Here is a 21,533-nt window from a genome sequence, read left to right as displayed (position 1 = left end):
TTAAAAAAAAAACTCCAAAATCAGGACAGTAAATAAAGAACGACACTTAGAACACAGGGGAATTCCAGACAGGAAACAATCAGGGCCAGCTAATGCCTCCCAAAAAGGGTTCCCCCAGTGAGGAAGCAGCCAGGCTTTATAATAATAATAATAATAACTTTATTTTTATACCCCGCCCCATCTCCCTGAAGGGACTCGGGGCGGCTTACATGGGTCCTAGCCCGATAAAACAATCAAATATCAATGATACAACAATAAAACAATTATACCAATAAAACGTCAATTATCAATAAAACAATAGATAAAATCGACATGAAGCATACAATATTAAAACAGGAGACTAATTCATAGAACCCAGTACAGAATTTGCAGCTTTGAAGCTGCAAGGCTATTCAGTGCTAATCAAGCTGGCCAATTGCAACATTCACACTTGCCTCAGCAGACAAGAGTATTTTCTCCTAAACTGGACATCATTCCACAGATATATAAACCCCCCACTTGCCTCATTTTCAACAGACTTCACAACCTCTGAGGATGCCTGCCACAGATGAGGGTGAAACGTCAGAAGAGAATGCTTCTGGAACATAGCCAGTCCGGAAAACTCACAGCAACCCAATTCATTCTTTCTTTTGCTCCTTCTTTCTTTTCTGTCCTTTGTTCCTTCATTCGTTCTTTCTTTGTGTTTCCATAAGGGAAGCCTGGAGAAATTGACTATCTGCCTGGTACAATCCTGTGAGAAGGAAGGGAGTTCATTCTTTCTTTTGCTCCTTCTTTCTTTCTATCCTTCTTTCTCTTTGTCGTTTCCGTAAGCGAAGCCTGGAGAAATGAGACATCTGCCTGCTACGAAGCAATGCAAGCCTACGAGAAGGGGAAGGAGGGGGCAATGAGTCCTGGAGGGGGGTCTGGGCATGATCCGCACCCGTTGCCAGTGTCCCCGTGGCCGGAGGAAGAAGAGGCCAAGAGCTGAGCTCAGAAGTTGCTGAAGATCTCCCTCTTCTTGTTCCAGTCCATCTGCGGGGCCCGCTTGTTGACCCGCTTGGCCCGGACCTTCTCTTTGGCCTCGGCGGCCGTCGGGCTCAGGCTCAAGCCGCTCTCCTCGAAGGGATCTCTCTTTCGGGGCTGGAAAGAGAGGCAGGCGTTAGCATTGAGGGAACCCCAAAGGCCATCCAGTCCAACCCCTTTGTTCCAAGTAGGGAGACACAATCAAACCCCTCAACATATGCCCACCCAGCAGAGCCGGCCCTAGGTATTTTTCAAGTGTAGGCGAACAGAATTTTGGCGCCCCCCCCCCCTCAAACCAATCACTGAAAAAATAAAAGCGTTGGATAAGCGAAAATGTTGGATAATAAGGAGGGATTAAGGAAAAGCCTATTAAACATCAAATTACATTAAGATTTTACAAATTAAGCACCAAAACATCATGTTTTACAAGAAATCAACAGAAAAAGCAGTTTCGACTGCGTCCCCGTATGTTTTGTGCCCGAAGCGACCGCTTAATTCGCCTCATTGTTGGACCGGCTCTGCCACCCAGTTGCATAGTCATTCCAAGGTTCATGGAGAAGTAGAACTATAGTTCGAAGAGACCACCAAAGGCCATCCAGTCCAACTCCAATCACAAAACTGCAATACATCTTGCCAACCAGAAAGTTGACAGTTCAAAGCCCAGGTCAGGGTGAGCTCCTGTCCCAGAGTGCTGGGGCCTCCCCAAACAACTAATACTATTATTATTATTATTATTATTATTATTATTATTATTATTATTATCATCATCTGTCCTAGAGTGCTGGGGCCTCCCCAAACTACTACTACTACTACTACTATTATTATTATTATTATTATTATTATTATTATTATTATTATCATCTGTCCCAGAGTGCTCGGGGCTCCCCAAACTATTATTATTATTATTATTATTATTATTATTATTATTATTATTGACACAACGACGTTGTATGACACAGCAAACAAGATAGACATGCTGGATTTCGTTTCACAAAACCACAAGTCGAACACTCCCCAAGTGTCTAGGACTGTGTGATGTATTTTCGGATGATGCGCGCAGATCCCAGCAGGGTGGCCTTTTGCAGTTGGCAGACCGTGATTTTGTCAATGTCTATTGTTTCCAAATGCTGGCTGAGATCTTTTGGAACGGCACCCAGTGTGCCCATCACCATCGGGACCACCTGCACTGGTTTCTGCCAGAGTCTTTGAAGTTCAATCTTGAGGTCCTGATAGCGGCTGAGTTTTTCCTGTTGTTTTTCGTCAATGCGACTGTCACCTGGGATGGCAACATCAATGATCCAAACCTTTTTCTTTTCCACAACTGTGATGTCTGGTGTGTTGTTCCAGAACTTTGTCAGTCTGGATTCGGAAGTCCCACAGTATCTTTGCGTGCTCATTTTCCAATACTTTTGCAGGTTTGTGATCCCACCACTTCTTTGCTGCTGGGAGGTGGTACTTAAGGCATAAGTTCCAATGAATCATTTGGGCCACAGAGTTGTGCCTCTGTTTGTAGTCTGTCTGTGCGATTTTCTTACAGCAGCTGAGGATATGATCCATGGTTTCGTCGGTTTCCTTGCACAGTCTGCATTTTGGGTCATCAGCTGATTTTTCGATCTTGGCCTGAATTGCCTTTGTCCTGATGTCTTGCTCCTGGGCTGCAAGGATCAGGCCTTCTGTCTCCTTCTTCAGGGTCCCATTCGTGAGCCAGAGCCAGGTCTTCTCCTTATCAGCTTTTCCTTCAATTTTGTCAAGGAACTTTCCATGCAATGTTTTGTTGTGCCAGCTGTCAGATCTAATTTGTAGTGCTATTATTATTATTATTATTATTATTATTATTATTATTATTATTATTATTATTATTATTATTACTATTATTATCTGTCCTAGAGTGCTGGGGCCTCCCCAAACTATTATTATTATTATTATTATTATTATTATTATTATTATTATTATTATCTGTCCCAGAGTGCTGGGGGCTTCCCAAACTATTATTATTATTATTAATTGTCCCAGAGTGCTGGGGCCTCCCCAAACTATTATTATTATTATTAGTAGTAGTAGTAGTAGTAGTAGTACCTGTCCCAGAGTGCTCCCAGGCCTCCATTGCATTGAGCCATGCAAGTGGTCTGAAGGTGCATTAATTCGGCAGTGTAATAATAATAATAATAATAATATAATAAAAAAACAACTTTATTTTTGTATGCTGCCTCCATCTCCCCATCGGGGACTCAGAGAGGCTTACAGAGGCCAAGCCCAACACATCATATAACATCGTAAAATGAACAGTTAAGACAAATATCAATGTTAAAACTAATTAAACAAGTCATAATTTAAATAAAACATAATTGAAACAAAAATATCAAAACAATCATTCAGGCTTTTAAAAGTCTAGTATAGCCCAACAATACCGGCAACAGTCAAACTGAGGAGAGAATGTCTATGTCAAAGTAGAACATATAGTTCGAGTCTCACTTATCCAACATAAACGGGCTGGCAGAATGTTGGATAAGCGAATATGTTGGATAATAAGGAGGGATTAAGGAAACGCCTATTAAACATCAAATTAGGTCATGATTTTACAAATGAAGCACCAAAACATCATGTTAGACAACAAATTTGGCAGAAAAAGTAGTTCAATACGCAGTAATGCTATGTAGTAATTACTGTATTTACGAATTTAGCACCAAAATCTCACGATGTATTGAAAACATTGACCAGAAAAATGCGTTGGATAATCCAGAACGTTGGATAAGCGAGTGTTGGATAAGTGAGACTTTACTGTATATCCAATAGACAAGACAAGTAGGGTGATAAATCTGGAATGGAAAACAAATTGTAAAATGACAGGGAGATTTTCAATATAGATATGGGACCAGATAGTCGAAAGATGTACCCCTCTAGTCCCTATATACAGGCGAGAAATAAATAAAGCGAATAAAGAGTTTAAATAAAGCACACATCTTCACAAACCTCAGCAGCATATGATTGCAAGGCATGCATTTTTATGGTGCTACAAGGAAGCCAGAATTTATGGGAGGAATCCATGCAAAGACTACTGTCGCCCATGAAGACTGATTTATTTTTTTCCATGAAGGCACGTTTAGGAAATATTGAGATCAAGGAACCAAGGAAAATGCTGTTTCCTGTACAAAACAACCCCACTGCAGATGCTGCACACGAAAAGCCCCCAAATTGCAAACAGGCTGCAAAAAGGGTGCATTTTCCCGACGCTTTCTTGCAGCAGGAAGGAAACGGTCGAAGTGACTCATTGTTTCCTTTGGGAAGCAACGTAATAAGGAATTGCATCTGCATTGGAAACGGGGCCCAAAGTGGTGTTTGCACGAACGTTCGGACAGCGACAGCTGTTTCCAAAACCCAAGCAGAGCCAAGAGGAACATTCCTGCCTTTTCTGCCTCCCGGCTGCGGAAGGAATGCAGCTTTTTGCAAAAGGCAAGGAGCCCTCTCGAAAAGTCAAACCTCTCCTCCTTGTTCCTTGCAAAGATTGTTCTAAATCAAGCCCAATTTTGCACAACGTTTATTTGGCTTATTTTTCCCTTTTACAAAAGGAGGTTGGACAGCAGAGGAAAGAATAAGTTGAGCATATATTTGCAGTGTTTCCTTCCCTATTCATAAATATATATGTGTTATATATGTTACTAGCTGTGCCCAGCCACGCGTTGCTGTGGCAAAGTCTGGTGGTATGGGAAATAAAGTATTGAGGAATTGGTGGTAGTTATGGTAAAGGGTAAAGGTTTTACCTTACATTAAGTCCATTATAAATAGGTTATATAGCTGTGTGGAAGGGCCTTGAGTCCACACTGCCACATAATCCATTTAAAATCAGATAATCTGTATTTTATAGGCAGTGTGGAAGAGGCCTTAAGTGAGGCCTAACTCTGCCTGTCCCCTGGGCTGAGTGGGTTGCTAGGAGACCAAGTGGGCGGAGCTTAGCCTTCTAACTGGCAGCAATTGGATAAAAACAATCCTTCCTCTCTCTCTAATTAGGAGTTTATTTTTCTTTTCTTTTTGTTGTATGAACGTAAAGGCATGGATGAGGGGCTGTGCTGCCACGTTTAGTGTTTCCTGGATGTGTAGTTTTGTTTTGTCCTAGGCCGAAATTTCATTACTCTTTTATATATATAGATCAGGGGTCCCCAAACTTTTAAAGCAGAGGGCCAGTCCACAATCCTTCAGACTGTTGAGGGGCCGAATTATCATTTGGGTAAAAAACCGAACAAATTCCTATGCACACTGCACATATCTTATTTGTAGTGCAAAACAACAATAACAATGAAAGAGCAATACAATATTTAAAAATGAAAATAATTTTAACCAACATAAACCTATCAGGATTTCAATAGGAAGTGTGGGCCTGCTTCTGGCCAATGAGATAGTCAGGTTAATTAGGATTGTTGTTGTTGTTGTTGTTGTTGTTATTGTGTATCTTCAAGTCATTTCAGACTTTGGGCGAGCCTAAGTCCAAAATTATTTATTTATTCATTTGCTACATTTATTTACTACATTTATATCCCACCCTTCTCACCCCAAAGGGAACTCAGAGCAGCTGTATGTACATACAATATATTACCCTGTTTCCCCGAAAATAAGACAGTGTCTTATATTAATTTTTGCTCCCAAAGATGCACTAGGTCTTATTTTCAGGGGATGTCTTATTTTTCCATGAAGAAGAATTCACATTTATTGTTGAACAAAAAATGAACATTTTATATATACTGTACAGTAGTTGTCATCACAAACCAGCATAACCAGACAAACTGTGAATCCTATCAAGAATTTCTTGTTACTACCATTATTTCCATGTACAACACTCTATGGTATATACATTTACCGATCCTGCATGCTCTGGTGTTCTGTTCTTTGGGCATGCTTCCAAACAAAAACTTTGCTAGGTCTTACTTTCGGGGGAGGCCTTATATTTAGCAATTCAGCAAAACCTCCACTAGGTCTTATTTTCTGGGGATGTCTTATTTTAGGGGAAACAGGGTATATTATTAGCATAGCACAATATTAGCATTATACTATATTGAACTATACTATACTGTAATATTATATGTAATATATAACATATAATTAATATTATTATATGATATTATTGTTAGTATTGTATTGTATAAAATGATAATATTATCAATATTATATGTATATACAATATATTATATTATTAAAACTGATATAAAAATATTATATTATAAATGAGGGCGGGGGGCCAGGTAAATGACCTTGGAGGGCCGCATCCGGCCCCCGGGCCTTAGTTTGGGGACCCCTGATATAGATATTTATTTGCCATGCAATGTAACTTATTTTCCTTCCCTTTTTGCATATATATACAGTAGAGCAGGGGTCCCCAAACTAAGGCCCGGGGGCCGGATGCGGCCCTCCAAGGTCATTTACCTGGCCCCCGCCCTCAGTTTTATAATATAATATATTGTATATACATATAATATTGAAAATAATATTATAATGTAATACAATATAACACTAATAATAATACCATATAATAATATTAACTATATATTCTATATTACATATAATATTACTAATAATATTACAGTATAGTTGTATAGTTCAATATCTATATATATAAAAGGGTAATGAAATTTCAGCCTAGGACAAAACAACAAAACTACACATCCCAGAAACACTAAACTTGGCAGCACAACCCCTCATCCACGCCTCTACGTTCATACAACAAAAAGAAAAGAAAAATAAAGTCCTAATTAGAGGGAGAGGAATAATTGCTTTCATCCAATTGCTGCCAATTAGAAGGCTAAGCTCCGCCCACTTGGTCTCCTAGCATCCCACTCACCCCAGGGGACAGGCAGAGTTAGGCCTCTTCCACACTACCTATAAAATACAGATTATCTGATTTCCCATACCACTGTACTTCGCCACAGCAATGCGTGGCCGGGCACAGCTAGTAGTAATATATAATGCTAATACTGTGCTATGCTAATAATATAATATATTGTATGTACATATAATTTGTAAGCCGCTCTGAGTCCCCTTTGGGGTGAGAAGGGTGGGATACAAATGTAGTAAATAAATGCAGTAAATAAATAATAAATAAATTTTAGACTTAGGCTCACCCAAAGTCTGAAATGACTTGAAGGCACACAACAACAACAACAACAACAACAACCCTAATTAACTTGACTATCTCATTGGCCAGAAGCAGGACCACACTTCCCATTGAAATCTTGATCAATGTATGTTGGTTAAAATTGTTTTTATTTTTAAATATTGTATTGTTCTTTCATTATACTTGAAAGTTTATGCTAAAATAAAAACCAGTTAGTCTTAAATATTTTAATATATTGGGTTTGTGGTTTCCGTCCCCTTGATCAGGTCATGTAAGTGTTATTTATTGCTATAATTGTATTATTTTACTTTGCTTAATAATGTGTTATTATGTTGCTATGTAATGTTTGTGTTGACTCGTATTTATGATTGGAAACCGCCCTGAGTCCCATCCGGGAGATAGGGCGGTATATAAATAGAGCTTTATTATTATTATTATTATTATTATTATTATTATTATTATTGTTGTTGTTGTTGTTGTTGTTGTTTTTGCACTACAAATAAGACATGTGCAGTGTGCATCGGAATTTGTTTGTATTTTTTTTTTCAAATGATAATCCGGCCCCTCAACAGTCTGAAGGATTGTGGACCGGCCCTTGGCTTAAAAAGTTTGGGGACCCCTGCAGTAGAGTCTCACTAATCCAAGCCTTGCTTATCCAAGCTTCTGGATAATGCAAGCCATTTTTGTAGTCAATGTTTTCAATATATCGTGATATTTTGGTGCTAAATTCGTAAATATAGTAATTACAACATAACATTACTGCGTATTGAACTACTTTTTTTGTCAAATTTGTTGTATAACATGAAGTTTTGGTGCTTAATTTGTAAAATCATAACCTAATTTGATGTTTAATAGGCTTTTCCTTGATCAGTCCTTATAATCCAAGATATTCGCTTATCCAAGCTTCTGCCGGCACGTTTAACTTGGATAAGTGAGACTCTACTGTATACACACACACACAAGTACAGTATACATATATATATACACACACACACACACACACACATAAGTATGTGTATGTGCCATGCAATACAACATTATTTCTTTCCCTCCCCGTACATATATGTACAGTATATGGATGTGTATGTGTAAATGTGTGTGTGTGTATATATATATTTGCCATGCAATACAATATTTCCTTCCTTTTTTATATATATATGCCGTATGTATACATATATGGATGTGTATGTGTAAATATGTGTGTGTGTGTATATATATTTGCCATGCAATGCAATTTATCATTTCCTTCACTTTTTGCATATATATATATATATATATATATATATATATATACACACACACACACACACACACACACACACCCCGTACATATATGTATATGGAAGTGTATGTGTAAATGTGTGTGTATATATACAGTAGAGTCTCATTTATCCAAGCCTCGCTTATCCAAGCTTCTGGATTATCCAAGCCATTTTTGTAGTCAATGTTTTCAATATATCGTGATATTTTGGTGCTAAATTCGTAAATACAGTAATTACAAAATAACATTACTGCGTATTGAACTACTTTTTCTGTCAAATTTGTTGTGTAACATGACGTTTTGGTGCTTAATTTGTAAAATCATAACCTAATTTGATGTTTAATAGGCTTTTCCTTAATCCCTCCTTATTATCCAAGATATTCGCTTATCCAAGCTTCTGCCGGCCCGTTTAGCTTGGATAAGTGAGACTCTACTGTACTGTATTTACGAATTTAGCACCAAAATATCACGATGTATTGAAAACATTGACTACAAAAATGCATTGGATAATCCAGAATGTTGGATAAGCGAGTGTTGGATAAGTGAGACTCTACTGTATATATATATACACACACACACACCGTACATATATATATATATATGGAAGTGTATGTGTAAATGTGTGTGTGTGTGTGTGTGTGTGTGTGTGTGTGTGTGTGTGTGTATATATATATATATATATATATATATATATATATATATATATATTTGCCATGCAATGCAACTTAGTATTTCCTTCCCTTTTTGCATATATGGCATGAAATCGTACATACACATACATGTACACATTTCCTTCCCTTTCCATATACATATAGTCAGTGCAATGCAACACACACACATATATAAGAAAAGGGAAGGAAATAATAATAATAATAATAATAATAATAATAATAATAATAATAATAATAATAATGCAACTTATTTACTTCCATATATTTGCACACACATTCTTTTTTTCTGTTCCCCCATTCAAATGCAATTAAGCTCTTAAAATATTTCATCAAGTTCCACTCAGTGCACTTGGCCCAGCTCATTTTATGTTTTTATTGCTGTGTTTCTCAAGTGTTTTATAATGATTGTGATTTTTTTAATGCCTTTTAAATTTATTTGTGTGTTTTTGTATTTGATATTATTGTATGTTGGTTTTATATCTGTAAGCCGCCCCGAGTCCCTCTGGGGAGATGGTGGCGGGGTACATTAATAAAATTATTATTATTATTATTATTATTGACACAACGACGTTGTATGACACAGCAAACAAGATAGATATGCTGGATTTCGTTTCACAAAATCACAAGTCGAACACTTCCCAAGTGTCTAGGACTGTGTGATGTATTTTCGGATGATGCGTGTAGATCCCAGTAAGGTGGCCTTTTGCAGTTGGCAGATCGTAATTTTGTCAATGTCTATTGTTTCCAAATGCCGGCTGAGATCTTTTGGCACGGCACCCAGTGTGCCCATCACCACCGGGACCACCTGCACTGGTTCCTGCCAGAGTCTTTGAAGTTCAATCTTGAGGTCCTGATAGCGGCTGAGTTTTTCCTGTTGTTTTTCTTCAATGCGACTGTCACCTGGGATGGCAACATCAATGATCCAAACCTTTTTCTTTTCCACAACTGTGATGTCTGGTGTGTTGTGTTCCAGAACTTTGTCAGTCTGGATTCGAAAGTCCCACAGTATCTTTGCGTGTTCATTTTCCACAACCTTTGCAGGTTTGTGATCCCACCAGTTCTTAACTGCAGGGAGGTGATACTTGAGGCATAGGTTCCAATGAATCATTTGGGCCACATAGTTGTGCCTCTGTTTGTAGTCTGTCTGTGCAATTTTCTTACAGCAGCTGAGGATATGATCAATGGTTTCGTCGGTTTCCTTACACAGTCTGCACCTTGACGTGGTGGGGGGGCTTAACTGCTCCAATGATGACTGAGGGCTGTGCTGGCGGTAGTGTAACTACCGGCAGGTCCAACCAAGCCAGAGAGGCCTCAGCTGAGGAGCAGAACTAAGAGCACCTAACCCATTAGCATTATGGAGAATCAAACCCAAACGAAGTCTATACTGGCTCGGTCGTTGCCCAGGATAAAAAGGACCGCGGTGGATGCTGCTGATTCTGGACATCCATTGACAAGTGGGCTACGGAATCATCAAAACCCAAATGAACAGTCACAGAAGCGGCAAAAATATACAATGCCAGAAAACCGCACAATTATTATTATTATTATTATTATTATTATTATTATTATTATTATTATTATTATTATTATTACCATGGCAGGGTTTGGGGGATGAGAGTGGTCTGGCAATTGTCCCTCTTTCTCTGTGTATTAGAAAACAAAAATGTTTGCCTTCATTTTGAAATCTCCGCCTTTCCTTTTGCTTTGTATATAGGTTGTCCTTCGAAGGGCTCTCCGAAGCATAAAATAATAAAAAGGCCCTGACTGCCCCAAAGGGAGGAAGGTGGAAGACATTTACACCAGTTGTGGATTGTTTTGGAAGCGGGACAGGCAAAAAGACCCAGATGTTGCAAAGGGAAAGAAAGAGCAGATGCGAAAAAAATATATCTTGGAGTAGAAGAAGGAGTCAAAAATGTGCAAGAGAAGCTAAAGAAAGAGGGCAAGAAGAGGGTTTTCTTGCAAGGTTTGTCCAGAAAGAGGCTGAGAGAGTGTGACTTGACCAAGGGCATGCAATGGGCCAAGGAATTATTCAAACTCGGATGGAATAATAATACATTACTTAGTGCCCATGCCTCATCTATATTGTAGGATTAATTGCAGTTTGATACCACTAATAACTGTGGTCACTGCATTATAATCCTGGGAGTTATCGTTTGCATGATAAATACACACAAATGTCTATACTAGACAATGTTGAAGAGATAAACAAACACTATAAAGATTCAAAACATAAAAAGAGATGTGTATATTAGAGCAACTTGCAAAGGCCACAGAAATAGTCAGGCCTCTCTGAGTATAGAGCTATCTTCCTTCTATATAAAAAAGATAAGCGAATACTATAAAGTTTCAAAACATAAGTTGCACTATGTAATTCAGAGCACCATATACATACAATATTTATGGAAATAATAAGTACAGTCAACTGTTATAATCCACAGTAGTATCTTCCAGACTGTAATAGTCTCCACTATTTAAACATCAATTGAATTTGGCAACCAAAATAATATAAACACATTCAACCTTTGCAAAATAATATTGGTTAATATATCTTTTAAGACTTCACAGGTATTGAAAAGCTTGTTGCAAAAACCTTGACCAAAAGTTCTTTTGATTCTTTGAGATCCTGTGTTGATGACATCAAATGTATAGTATATCTCTTGAAATTACAATCTATTGGAAGTAGGTTCAGTATCTCAAGAGTAAGATCCCAAGTCTGGGGAACAAACTATGCATGAATGTTGATTCTGAGTAGTTGTCAAAAAGAGCCCCAGCTAGGTTTTTGCAACAAGCTTTTCAATACCTGTGAAGTCTTAAAAGATATATTAACCAATATTATTTTGCAAAGGTTGAATGTGTTTATATTATTTTGGTTGCCAAATTCAATTGATGTTTAAATAGTGGAGACTATTACAGTCTGGAAGATACTACTGTGGATTATAACAGTTGACTGTACTTATTATTTCCATAAATATTGTATGTATATGGTGCTCTGAATTACATAGTGCAACTTATGTTTTGAAACTTTATAGTATTCGCTTATCTTTTTTATATAGAAGGAAGATAGCTCTATACTCAGAGAGGCCTGACTATTTCTGTGGCCTCTGCAAGTTGCTCTAATATACACATCTCTTTTTATGTTTTGAACCTTTATAGTGTTTGTTTATCTCTTCAACACAGTTATAGTTTGCACTCTTGGGCAGAGAAGGCTCAAGACCTTAGAAAACTACAATTCCCAGGATTCCATTGCACGGAGCGATGGCAATCAAAGTGGTTTCAAACCGCATTCATTCTCCAGTGTTGAAGGACTCACAGACAGCAGGGTCAAAGAGGATGTTCTGAGCAAGAAGAGAGATTGGCAAATCTCAGAAAAAGTCAAATTTTCCAGCCGAGAAGAAGAGAGAGGTAAGGAAAATGCACAGCAGATTAGCAAGAGGAGAGAAGGCGAGAGAATCAAGAAAAGGCCGAAGATGGAGGAAGACACGAAGAATTCAGGCTGGCCCAGATGGAAGAGAGCAACATCTGGGCTGAGAAGGCAATACCGCTAAGTTTGTTCTCATTTTGAAATGCATGTCTTTATTTTTACCTCCGTCTCCTTCTCAGGACTTTGGCAATCGCTGTGGGATGAAGACATGGATCCTCCATTCAGCTGCGAAGGAAGGATGGGAAAAGGACGGATGTTTACTACAAAAGGGCTGTTTTCAGATGATCCAAAAGGATGGAGGCAAACACAGCTTGGCTGGCCTGTGATTGATCTATCTGTCTTGTTATCAATCCATCCATCTATCTATCTATCTATCCATCCATCCATCCATCCATTTATCCATCTATCCATCCATCCATCCATTTATCCATCCATCCATCCATCCATCCATCTATTTATCCATCCATCCATTTATCCATCCATGTATCGATCCAACTATTTATCCAACCATCCATCCATCCATTCATTTATCCATCCATCCATCCATCCATCCATCCATTTATCCGTCCATCAGTCCATCCATTTATCCATCCATCCATCCATCCATCCATCCATCCATCCATCCATCCATCCATTTATCCATCCATCCATCCATCCATCCATGTATCCATCCATCCATCCATCCATCCATCTATTTATCCATCCATCCATCCATTTATCCATCCATTCATCCATCCATCCATCCATCCATCCATCCATCCATCCATCCATCCATTTATCCATCCATCCATCCATCCATCCATGTATCCATCCATCCATCCATTCATCTATTTATCCATCCATGTATCCATCCATCCATCTATCTATCCATCCATTTATCCATCCATCCATGTATCCATCCATCCATGTATCCATCCATCCATCTATTTATCCATCCATTTATCCATCCATCCATCCATCCATCCATTTATCCATCCATGTATCCATCCATTCATCCATCTATTTATCCATCCATCCATCCATCCATCCATGTATCCATCCATCCATTTATCCATCCATCTATCCATCCATCCATCCATTTATCCATCCATCCATCCATTTATCCATCCATCCATCCATAAATCTATTCAACCACCCATGTATTCATCTATCCATCCATCTGTCCATCCATTCATTAATTGATCCATCCATCCATATCTATCTATCCATCACTTGCTTCAAATGCACCTAAGATGTCAAGGAAGGTTTGATATTCGTTTAATGGAAGAAGGTGGAGAAATTGTCAATGCGATTGCCATATCTGCAGGGAATAGGTTTCCAAACTTTGCATGGATACACAAAAACGTGGATAATAGTAAACAGTCAGACTGGAAAGATGGAAGAGTCCAGGGCCAAAAGATTAGGACTGATGGCCACATTTCACCCCTAGCGATCGAATGGTCTCAAAGCCTGAGGAGATATATCTGAAAACAAGTGGCCATCCCTCACCATATGGGATAGATGAAGTGGAATATCCTGTAGTCTGGGTCTCTATCATATATTGAAATCCATGCCTTGGTGCATAATCTTGGCACGAAGTCCCACCCGAGAGATTGTTTGAGGCTTACCTGCGTTTGGGCAGATCCGTTGCTCACCGGCAAGGCAACACCACCTGAAAACAAAGCAGATACGACACCAAAGAGGTCAGAAAGGATACAAAAACCCATTAATTTCATACTCCTTATGACTAGGGATGATGGGACCTGCAGTCTGACCACATCTCAACCCCGGTGGCTCCTGACCTCCATATCTCTGAATGGGAGCCCAAGGCGATGGATATGAAAAGCCACTCATTTCATACTCCTTTTGACTGGGGATGATGGGAGCTGCAGTCCGACTATATCTCAGCCCCGGTGGCTTCTGACTTCCATTGCCCTGAATGGGAGCCCAAGGGGATGGATACGAAAAGCCACTCATTTAATACTCCTTTTGACGGGATGATGGGAGCTGCAGTCCGACTATATCTCAACCCCGGTGGCTCCTGACCTCCATATCTCTGAATGGGAGCCCAAGGCGATGGATATGAAAAGCCACTCATTTCATACTCCTTTTGACTGGGGATGATGGGAGCTGCAGTCCGACTATATCTCAGCCCCGGTGGCTTCTGACTTCCATTGCCCTGAATGGGAGCCCAAGGGGATGGATACGAAAAGCCACTCATTTAATACTCCTTTTGACGGGATGATGGGAGCTGCAGTCCGACTATATCTCAACCCCGGTGGCTCCTGACCTCCATATCTCTGAATGGGAGCCCAAGGCGATGGATATGAAAAGCCACTCATTTCATACTCCTTTTGACTGGGGATGATGGGAGCTGCAGTCCGACTATATCTCAGCCCCGGTGGCTTCTGACTTCCATTGCCCTGAATCGGAGCCCAAGGTGATGGATATGAAAAGCCACTCATTTAATACTCCTTTTGACTGGGGATGATGGGAGCTGCAGTCCGACTATATCTCAACCCCGGTGGCTTCTGACTTCCATTGCCCTGAATTGGAGCCCAAGGTGATGGATACGACAAGCCACTCATTTCATACTCCTTATGACTGGGGATGATGGGACCTGCAGTCTGCTGTGAGTCCCCTTCGGGGTGAGAAGGGTGGGGTATAAATATAATAAATAAATACAGTAGAGTCTCACTTGTCCAACACTCGCTTATCCAACGTTCTGGATTATCCAACACATTTTTGTAGTCAATGTTTTCAATAAATCATATTTTGGTGCTAAATTTGTAAATACAGTAATTGCTACATAGCATTATTTCATACTGAACTACTTTTTCTGTCAAATTTGTTGTATAACATGATGTTTTGGTGCTTAATTTGTAAAATCATAACCTAATTTGATGTTTAATAGGCTTCTCCTTAATCCCTCCTTATTATCCAACATATTCGCTTATCCAATGTTCTGCTGGCCCGTTTATGTTGGATAAGTGAGATTCTACTGTAGTAGTAAATAAAACCTATGTGAGCAGCTGTGGAGGAGTTTTTCAGGCTGTATGGCCATGAAAACTAGCAGCATTCTCTCTTTTCTTTCTCTCACCCTGGACATTATTCCATGGGTATATATACACTCCACTTGTGTCACTGCCAACAGAACCTCTGAAGATAACAGGAACAGATGCAGGAGAAACGTTAGGAGAGAACGCTGTCGGAACATGGCCATACAGCCCAAAAACCTTCTCCACGACTGTTCACATAGGTTGGACTGCAGGTCCCATCATCCGCAGGAATAAGGAGGATGACCCAGTGATTCCGACAACACAGTAGCGGAGTTGCTCACCACGGGCGTGTTCCTCCGTTGGGACCAGGCCCAGCGCCTTGAAATGCTCCTCCGTCTCCGGATCCACGACCAAAAGCCGGGCTTCGCTCTCCTTGGACTTGATGTGCGACACCACCTCCGCGTGCTTCAGTCCCTCCACGTTGATGCCATTGACCTGTGGAGGGGAGGGTGTCCACACGGGACAGTTAGCACACTTTGGTACCACTTAAAAGAGCCGGTGGGGAATAAGAGTTTAGGATACAGAGACGCCGGGTTCAAATCCGCATTGCTTGAGTTTCTATATAAATATACAGTGGAGTCTCACTTATCCAACATTCGCTTATCCAACGTTCTGGATTATCCAATGCATTTTTGTAGTCAATGTTTTCAATATATCGTGATATTTTGGTGCTAAAATCGTAAATATAGTAATTACTACATAGCATTACTGCGTATTGAACTACTTTTTCTGTCCAATTTGTTGTATAACATGATGTTTTGGTGCTTAATTTGTAAAATCATAACTAATTTGATATTTAATAGGCTTTTCCTTAATCCCTCCTTATTATCCAACATATTCGCTTATCCAACATTCTGCCGGCCCGTTTATGTTGGATAAGTGAGACTCTACTGTATCCACAATAATATAGTATCAACAATATATAGTACACTATCAACAATGTTGTGCTCTTTCTCTTGCTCTGTGTGGATATGCACGCAGAGCTAGATCTATATATATAAAAGGGTAATGAAATTTCGGCCTAGGACAAAACAACAAAACTACACATCCCAGAAACACTAAATTTGGCAGCACAACCCTTCTCATTCATGCCTCTACGTTCATACAACAAAAATAAAAGAAAAACAGAGTCCTAATTAGAGGGAGAAGAATAATTGTCTTTATCCAATTGCTGCCAGTTAGAAGGCTAAGCTCCGCCCACTTGGTCTCCTAGCAACCCACTCAGCCCAGGGGACAGGCAGAGTTAGGCCTCACTTAGGCCTCTTCCACGCTGCCTATAAAATACAGATTATCAGATTTTAACAGTGTATGGCAGTGTAGACTCAAGGCCCTGCCACACAGCTATATAACCCATTTATAATCTTATATTATCTGCTTTGAACTGAATTATCTTGACTCTGCACTGCCATATAATCCACTTCAGTGTGCATTTTATCCAGCTGTGTAGAAGGGGCCTCATATAATCCAGTTCTAAGCAGATAATATAAGATTATAAATATAATATGTAATAATTACTGTGATATAATAATACAGAACAATATAATCTCTAAAATCAGGACAGTAAATAAAGAACAACACTCTGAAAGCATAAGCCACAGCAACGCGTGGCCGGGCAAAGCTAGTATATAATAAATGTTCATTTTTTTGTTCAACAATAAATGTGAATTCTTCTTCATGGAAAAAATAAGACTTCCCCTGAAGATAAGACCTAGCGCATCTTTTGGAGCAAAAATTAATATAAGACACTGTCTTATTTTCGGGGAAACACAGTAGTATAGTATCAACAATGCCGTGCCCTTTCTCTTGCTCTGTGTGGATGTGCATGCAGAGCTAGATAATATATATATGTATATTCTGTTTGGTTTGTCCTTGCAAACAAAGGAGCCCACAGAGTCCGGGGCCTGACTCTGCCGTGATCCGGCTATTTTCAAGGGTGACAAAGGGAGAATTTACGAGACGGAGCCAGCCCTGGCAGACAATCGCCTCCCTTTTGTCGGCCGGATAATGAAGAGGAGAGGATGGCTCCGCGGGTCTCCAGACCGGCACCAAAGATCAGCCCATGGACGCCTGTCTTTCTTTCCAGACTATAAGGAAAAAAATGAGTTCCCAAGGGTTTATATATTTATACTTGTATGTTTTCCAACTGCTAGGTTGGCAGAAGCTGGAACTAACAGCAGGAGATCATAGATAGATAGATAGATAGATAGATAGATAGATAGATAGATAGATAGATAGATGGAATAGGAGGGATGGAGGGAGGAAGCTTTGATAGATGGTGACAATAATGATAAATAGATAAATAGATAGATTGATTGATAGAAGGAATAGAAGGGAGGGAGGGAGGGAGGGAGGGAGCATAGATAGATAGATAGATAGATAGATAGATAGATAGATAGATAGATAGATAGATAGATAGAAGGAATAGAAGGGATGGAGGGAGGAAGCTTTGATAGATGGTGATGATAATGATAGATAGATAGATAGATAGATAGATAGATAGATAGATAGATAGATAGATAGATAGGAGGAAGCTTAGATAGATAGATAGATAGATAGATAGATAGATAGATAGATAGATAGATAGATAGATAGATAGATAGATGGGAGGAAGCCTCGATAGATAGATAGATAGATAGATAGAAGAAATAGAAGGGAGGGAGGGAGGGAGGAAGCTTTGATAGATGGTGATGATAATGATAGATAGATAGATAGATAGATAGATATCAAATAGTAAATAGGTAAATTGATAGATAGATAAGAAGATAGGTAGATATTAGACATGTCCAAAAAAATCGTTTTGAATTGTATATCGGAATTATTTTGGATTGTTCTCGCTTTTTGATACGCATTCCGAGACATTGTCTCACAGCGCAACCAGCAATGTAATTCGAACCATTGTTGGCCCATTCTCTAATTGTCTCTTAATGTTTCATTAATTCCCCCCCCCCCCCAATTTTAAAAATATATATATTTTTAAAAATATTTTTAAAAAATAATTTGTTTCTGCAACCTACCTTGAATGGGAGCTTAGCGCAGCCTAACATGGCTGCCGCTCCCCGGCCAATCAGAAGCTTCCACGATGGACGCAAAGGTGGGGGCTAACGTCCTCTGCGTCCACATGGAAGATTGCCATACAAGCCCAGTGTGTAGCGATTGCGCATGCGCGTCCGCCATTTTAGAAACATTTAGAATCATTACAAATTTTCGGAAATATCCGAAATTTTTGGGTGAAAAAAATCGGAAATACTTTCTATATCGAAGCGCCAGTGCCCCCTACTTTAGAAACGAGATTGAAACATTTTTTTCATCGATCAGACATGCCTAATAGACAGCATCCATAGATGATGGAAGATCTGTGGGTAGGAAAGATAGAGATACAGGTAGGCTGCACTAATCGACAGGTAGGTAGGTACATAGACAGACACAGGTAAATAAGAAGGCATGAAGGTGAACGAAGCCAAAGCATGGGCCAGAGGTTCCGCAACCTGAAACCTTTGGCTCTTGGAATGGCCTCTGTTTCCTGGCAACGGACGGACACACGGACGCTGGGCGCCTGGAGTCCGTGTTCTTGACTTTTCCTCCTCTTCGCCTTCAAGCCTTCCCTGGGGAGGTCTGCCTGGGTCCAAGCCAAGTGCTTCCAAGCTCCCGCGCCCATCTCCCCATCCATCTCTCCATCTATTGATGTGCAATTGAGCATCAAAGATTTATGCCAGGCTCCCGGATCGGGTTTCCGAATCGCACCCGACGCGCCGGGAACCGTGCCAGGACTTGCCGGATTAATAATAAATAATACGCTCGGATGCGCAGCCCAAGGTCCCCGTAAAGGGAGGAAGAGAAGCCAAGGGTGCACATCCCATTGCAATGGAAAGGGCAACCAGAGGCAACGATAGATGCACCTTTTGTATGCCCATTGTCCCCAAAACAATGGCAACGGTGGCAGGAACCTCCCATTATAGCACAATGTATGCATCTGCAGGATATGCACAGCCTTGGATAGTAGCAAACCCTATTGAAATGAAAGCTTTTCAACCCAAGAATAGCATTGAGTTGCATTGGATGGTGTAGATCAGGGGTCCCCAAACTTTTTAAACAGGGGGCCAGTTCACGATCCTTCGGGCCGTTGGAGGGCCGGACTATAGTTGGCCACCGAGCAATAATAATAATAATAATTAATAACAACAATAACAACAACAATAATAAAGAGAGTTGGAAGAAATCCTTTGGGCCATTGAGTCCAATCCCCTTCTGCCTTTGTGCACCAAAAGCACAAGCAAAGCACCCCTGACAGATGGCCACCCAGTCTCAATGTTAATAATAATAATAATAATAATAATAATAATAATAATAATAATATAGGGTTTTGGAACACAATACTCCTGACCTCACAATCATGTTAAAAAACAAAGTATGGATTATTGATGTTACAATCCCAAGGGACAGCAGGATTGAGGAGAAACAACTGGAAAAGCTGACACGATATGAGGATTTAAAGATCGAATTACAAAGACTCTGGCACAAGCCAGTCAAGGTGGTCCCAGTGGTGACCAGCACACTGGGTGCAGTGCCTAAAGACCTTGGCCTGCACTTAAACACAATCGGCGCTGACAAAATCCCCACCTGCCAGCTGCAGAAGGCCACCTTACAGGGATCTGCACTCATTATTCGCTGATACATCACACAGTCCTAGACACTTGGGAAGTGTCTGGCGTGTGATCCAGTACAACAGCCAGCAGAGTGTCTGTGTGGACTCATCTTGTTGTGTTTCAAATAATAATAATAATAATGGTTGTAAGAGAAGAAGAGACCCCTTGGGTCATTTAGCCCAACCCCCTTCTGCCCTTGTGCCCTGGGAGCCGGATAAATGGCTTCGATGGGCCGCATCCGGCCCCCGGGCCTTAGTTTGGGGACTCCTGGTGTAGATTCTAGAAAATGTAGAAGGGAAGACATATGTTGCCAGAGATGGATATATAATACCGTGGATAATGGCACTATTGAAACGAAGGGCATCAATTGATATTTGATGGGACTTGGTTCCAAAACTCTTTTGGAAATCCATGCTTTGCAATGACATGGCAAAATGGTATCCATTATATTTATTTATTTTATATTTATTTATTTTATATTTATATATAAAACAATAACATGTACCTCTTGGAAACGGAGGGAAATATTTGCAAATTACGGATGGAGGAATCCATTGATACAGAATCAGTGGACATGGAGGGTGGAATCTGTGGATATGGAAGGTTTGATATAACTTTTGGGGATCTCCTTTGCCTCTGTTCCAAACAATACAGCAAACAAAAGGGCTGTGAAAACAGAGTTATGGGGTTATTACCTCCACAAGTTTGTCCTGTGGCCGGAGTCCCGCCTTGAACGCCGGTGAGTCCGGATCCACCGACCGGATGAACTGCCCAGGCTTGGACTTCTCGCTGTGTAGGTTGAACCCGTAGCCGTTGGGGCCCTTCCGGAGGAGGCAGAGCCGCGGACACAAGGCCTCCTTGGCCGCTCCATTCAGATCCTAGAGACCCCCAAAAAACACAAGAGAAGAGAGGCATTGACACGTGAACAAAGGCTAACGGAGAAGTATCCCGTCCCGTCTTCAAAGCTAAGCAGGATTTGGATGGGAGACCACCAACGACTCCCTGGTCGCATAGGCAATGTTTCAGAGGACAAAAATCCATCTCTGGGTCTCCCTTGCCTAAGAAAAGCCTATGAAAAGGTACGAGGTCTCCGCAAGTCAACATGAAAGCACATATATACATCTATATATATAAAAGAGTGATGGCATCACGGCAATTCACAAAACAACAAAAGTACAGGCCCCCCAACCTCAAAATTTGACAACACAACCCATCATCCACGCCTCAAGGTTGATACAACAAAAAGAAAAGAAAAATAAAGTCCTAATTAGAAGGAGAGCAATAATTTTTTTATCCAATTGCTGCCAGTTTAGAGGGCTAATCTCTGCCCACTTGGTTGCCTAGCAACCAAGGGACAGCCAGGTTTCAGTTAGGGGACAGGCAGATTTTGGCCTCAC

General features: G+C 40.3%; 2 protein-coding genes across 7 annotated transcripts in view; one reads left to right on the top strand and one right to left on the bottom strand.

The window, feature by feature from the left end:
- Positions 1-21,533, top strand: part of nthl1 (nth like DNA glycosylase 1) — a 76,387-nt gene that overhangs the window by 40,249 nt on the left and 14,605 nt on the right. Inside the window, exon 6 of one of the 3 annotated variants that reach the window (XM_062964299.1) lies at positions 17,375-17,795. The exons of 1 other annotated variant lie outside the window; for it this stretch is intronic. In XM_062964299.1, coding sequence (XP_062820369.1) covers positions 17,375-17,498 — 124 coding nt within the window. In that variant the 3' untranslated portion in view covers positions 17,499-17,795. Of the gene's footprint in view, positions 1-10,748; positions 12,004-17,374; positions 17,796-21,533 lie in introns of those variants that run through there. One more of the 3 variants, XM_062964302.1, reaches the window with a different exon arrangement.
- The window catches only part of nherf2 (NHERF family PDZ scaffold protein 2), a 66,092-nt gene continuing 45,382 nt past the window's right edge, over positions 824-21,533 (bottom strand). For 3 of the 4 annotated variants that reach the window (XM_062964294.1, XM_062964295.1, XM_062964297.1), the window contains exons 3-7: positions 20,832-21,014; positions 15,775-15,928; positions 14,063-14,106; positions 12,618-12,680; positions 824-1,119 (exon numbers count right to left, since the gene is read on the bottom strand). In XM_062964294.1, coding sequence (XP_062820364.1) covers positions 970-1,119; positions 12,618-12,680; positions 14,063-14,106; positions 15,775-15,928; positions 20,832-21,014 — 594 coding nt within the window. In that variant the 3' untranslated portion in view covers positions 824-969. The remainder of the gene's footprint in view (positions 1,120-12,617; positions 12,681-14,062; positions 14,107-15,774; positions 15,929-20,831; positions 21,015-21,533) is intronic. The other variant, XM_062964296.1, reaches the window with a different exon arrangement.

This window comes from Anolis carolinensis, unplaced genomic scaffold, assembly GCF_035594765.1.
Source record: "Anolis carolinensis isolate JA03-04 unplaced genomic scaffold, rAnoCar3.1.pri scaffold_13, whole genome shotgun sequence".
NCBI classification, from domain to species: Eukaryota; Metazoa; Chordata; class Lepidosauria; order Squamata; family Dactyloidae; genus Anolis; species Anolis carolinensis.
This window is presented reverse-complemented; position numbering and strand designations above follow the sequence as displayed.